General features: G+C 33.2%; 1 protein-coding gene across 1 annotated transcript in view; it reads left to right on the top strand.

Moving 5' to 3' along the window:
• The first annotated feature begins 289 nt into the window (after positions 1-289).
• Positions 290-2108, top strand: part of LOC106879503 (uncharacterized) — a 39939-nt gene continuing 38120 nt past the window's right edge. Inside the window, exon 1 of the mRNA XM_052972147.1 lies at positions 290-439. Within this exon, the coding sequence (XP_052828107.1) occupies positions 411-439 (29 nt within the window). The 5' untranslated portion in view covers positions 290-410. The remainder of the gene's footprint in view (positions 440-2108) is intronic.

Below are 2108 nucleotides of genomic sequence, written 5' to 3'. Positions count from 1 at the left end.
GTTCCTGAAATTTGTTTTTTCTTTTCTTTTCTTATTATACATTTATATTGCAACATCAAGAATTTGTTTAAGGAAGATCAAGCTGAAAGTTCTAGAAAGGCCAGTATTCTAAAAAAAAAAGAGGACTGGAATTTTGGACTAAATTGAATTTATATCTTTGGGTGAGCATATAAATTCTGTGTAAAATTGGAGAATCAATTATTTAAAAATAAATAGAAAAATGTAAATTGCTTTATAAAGTCCATGTAGACATTGCAAGTAATTGCTCGAATTTCTGTCAAGACATGACTAATCAATTGAAGCCTCGTTGTGGTACCAGTTGTGCATTAAACTGTGGACGCTTCAGCTATCGGATCTATTATTTATTTCATCAATAATGTCTGATTCTCACTTTCCATCAAGACCAACGTATGTTTTCTCAACAGGATAGATATTTGGGGTGAGTAAATACTCTTTACGTTAATCTACACCCGTCCCTCGAAATAGAAATATAACCGTCTTTCCCCGCTCATATATCATCTCCATATTGTTTCAATGTTTTCCTTGTATGCCACAAAGTCGAGGATCAGTTTCACACAGCTTACAATGCTGAATCGAACACTGACTTTATGGCCACATTTGGGCTACTTTTTACTGTTAATAGTTTTTTTATTTATTTATTTTCCTCTGCAGTTATTTTATAAACATTTAAATCTGTTTCTCCACCACCCTATTACACCTTGCTGTCCCTATATATATATATATATATATATATATATATATATATATATAAAGGACAAAAACCCTTGAGTTTTTTTTTCTCGTGATATTTTCTAAAATCATTAAAAAAAATATCCGAACAGTAAACGTTATGGTATACTGTGGGCTTATTAAATTAGTGTCATTCAGAACCATCCGTAAAATTTGGCTTTAATCACACCAATAGTAATAATTGGTTTTAAGTTGTGGTACACGGTTAGCAAACTAGAGTACATCGACTTAAGTATTTTACCGGTACTTTATATTATCGATCTCGAGGGGTATGAACAGTAAAGTTGATTTTGGTGGAACGTAAAGAACTGGAACAAATACCTCGGAAGTTTTCTATATTCTATCGATTCCGTAAACCTAGCGACTTAATAATATTAATAATCCTTTCTACTATAGGCACATGGCCTGAAATTTGTGGAGAGGGAGTTTGTAGATGTAATCGTCCCCAGTGTTCAACTCGTTTTTAAGTTTCTCCTTATTTTATCGATCCTAAAAGAATGAAAGGCCAAGTCGAACCCGGCGGAATTTGGGCATCTGTGAGATACAAGGGTTCCGAAATATTGACTTAACGATACAATAAAAATGAACATATTTAGTCTATTGTTTTATAATTATTTCGGTCAATGAACAAATATAATAAATAGAGAATATTGTCGGGTCCCTTGTACCGTTAAGTCAATATTTCGAGACCCTTGTATCCCACTAGTACCGGAATTTATTCAGAACGAAAAGAGCCGGAATAAATGCCGCTAAGCATATCACCCGGCGCGCTAACGATTCTGCCAGCTCGCCACCTTTACAATAATAACCAGAACAACAACAACAAGAATAATAATAATTTTTACAGGAAGCACAAGGCCTCAAATTTGAGGGAAGGGATTAAGTCGATTATATCGACCCCAGTGCGTAGCTTGTACTTATTTACTCGACCCCGAAAGGATGAAAGGAAAAGTCAACCTCGGCGGAACTTGAACTCGGAACGTAAGGATGGACTAATAATAATAATAATAATAATAATAAAAGAAAAGGCTGTAGCAATTTTCCTTGGTTAATATTTTGAAGTTTTTTTTTTATTAAATTATATGAAATTATCCAATCTATAAACGTCAAGCCTCACACGCGCACACACACACATATATATATATATAGGCATAACTATAGGGTTCTCCGTACATCTCTGTTTATAAATAAATCACACCTGATTTGATTGACGTTAGGGTTAGGGTGTGATTTATTCATAAACAGCTAGAAGAAAACGGATAATACTGGTAAGTCGTTCAGTTATTTCCCTTGAATATTTTTTTAAATTTTTTTTATCCCCCTAAACTTGAAGATTACCTATATATATATATATATAT

This window comes from Octopus bimaculoides, chromosome 12, assembly GCF_001194135.2.
Source record: "Octopus bimaculoides isolate UCB-OBI-ISO-001 chromosome 12, ASM119413v2, whole genome shotgun sequence".
NCBI lineage: Eukaryota > Metazoa > Mollusca > Cephalopoda > Octopoda > Octopodidae > Octopus > Octopus bimaculoides.
The sequence above is the reverse complement of the archived record's forward strand: the minus strand, read 5'-3'. Positions and strand labels throughout refer to the sequence as shown.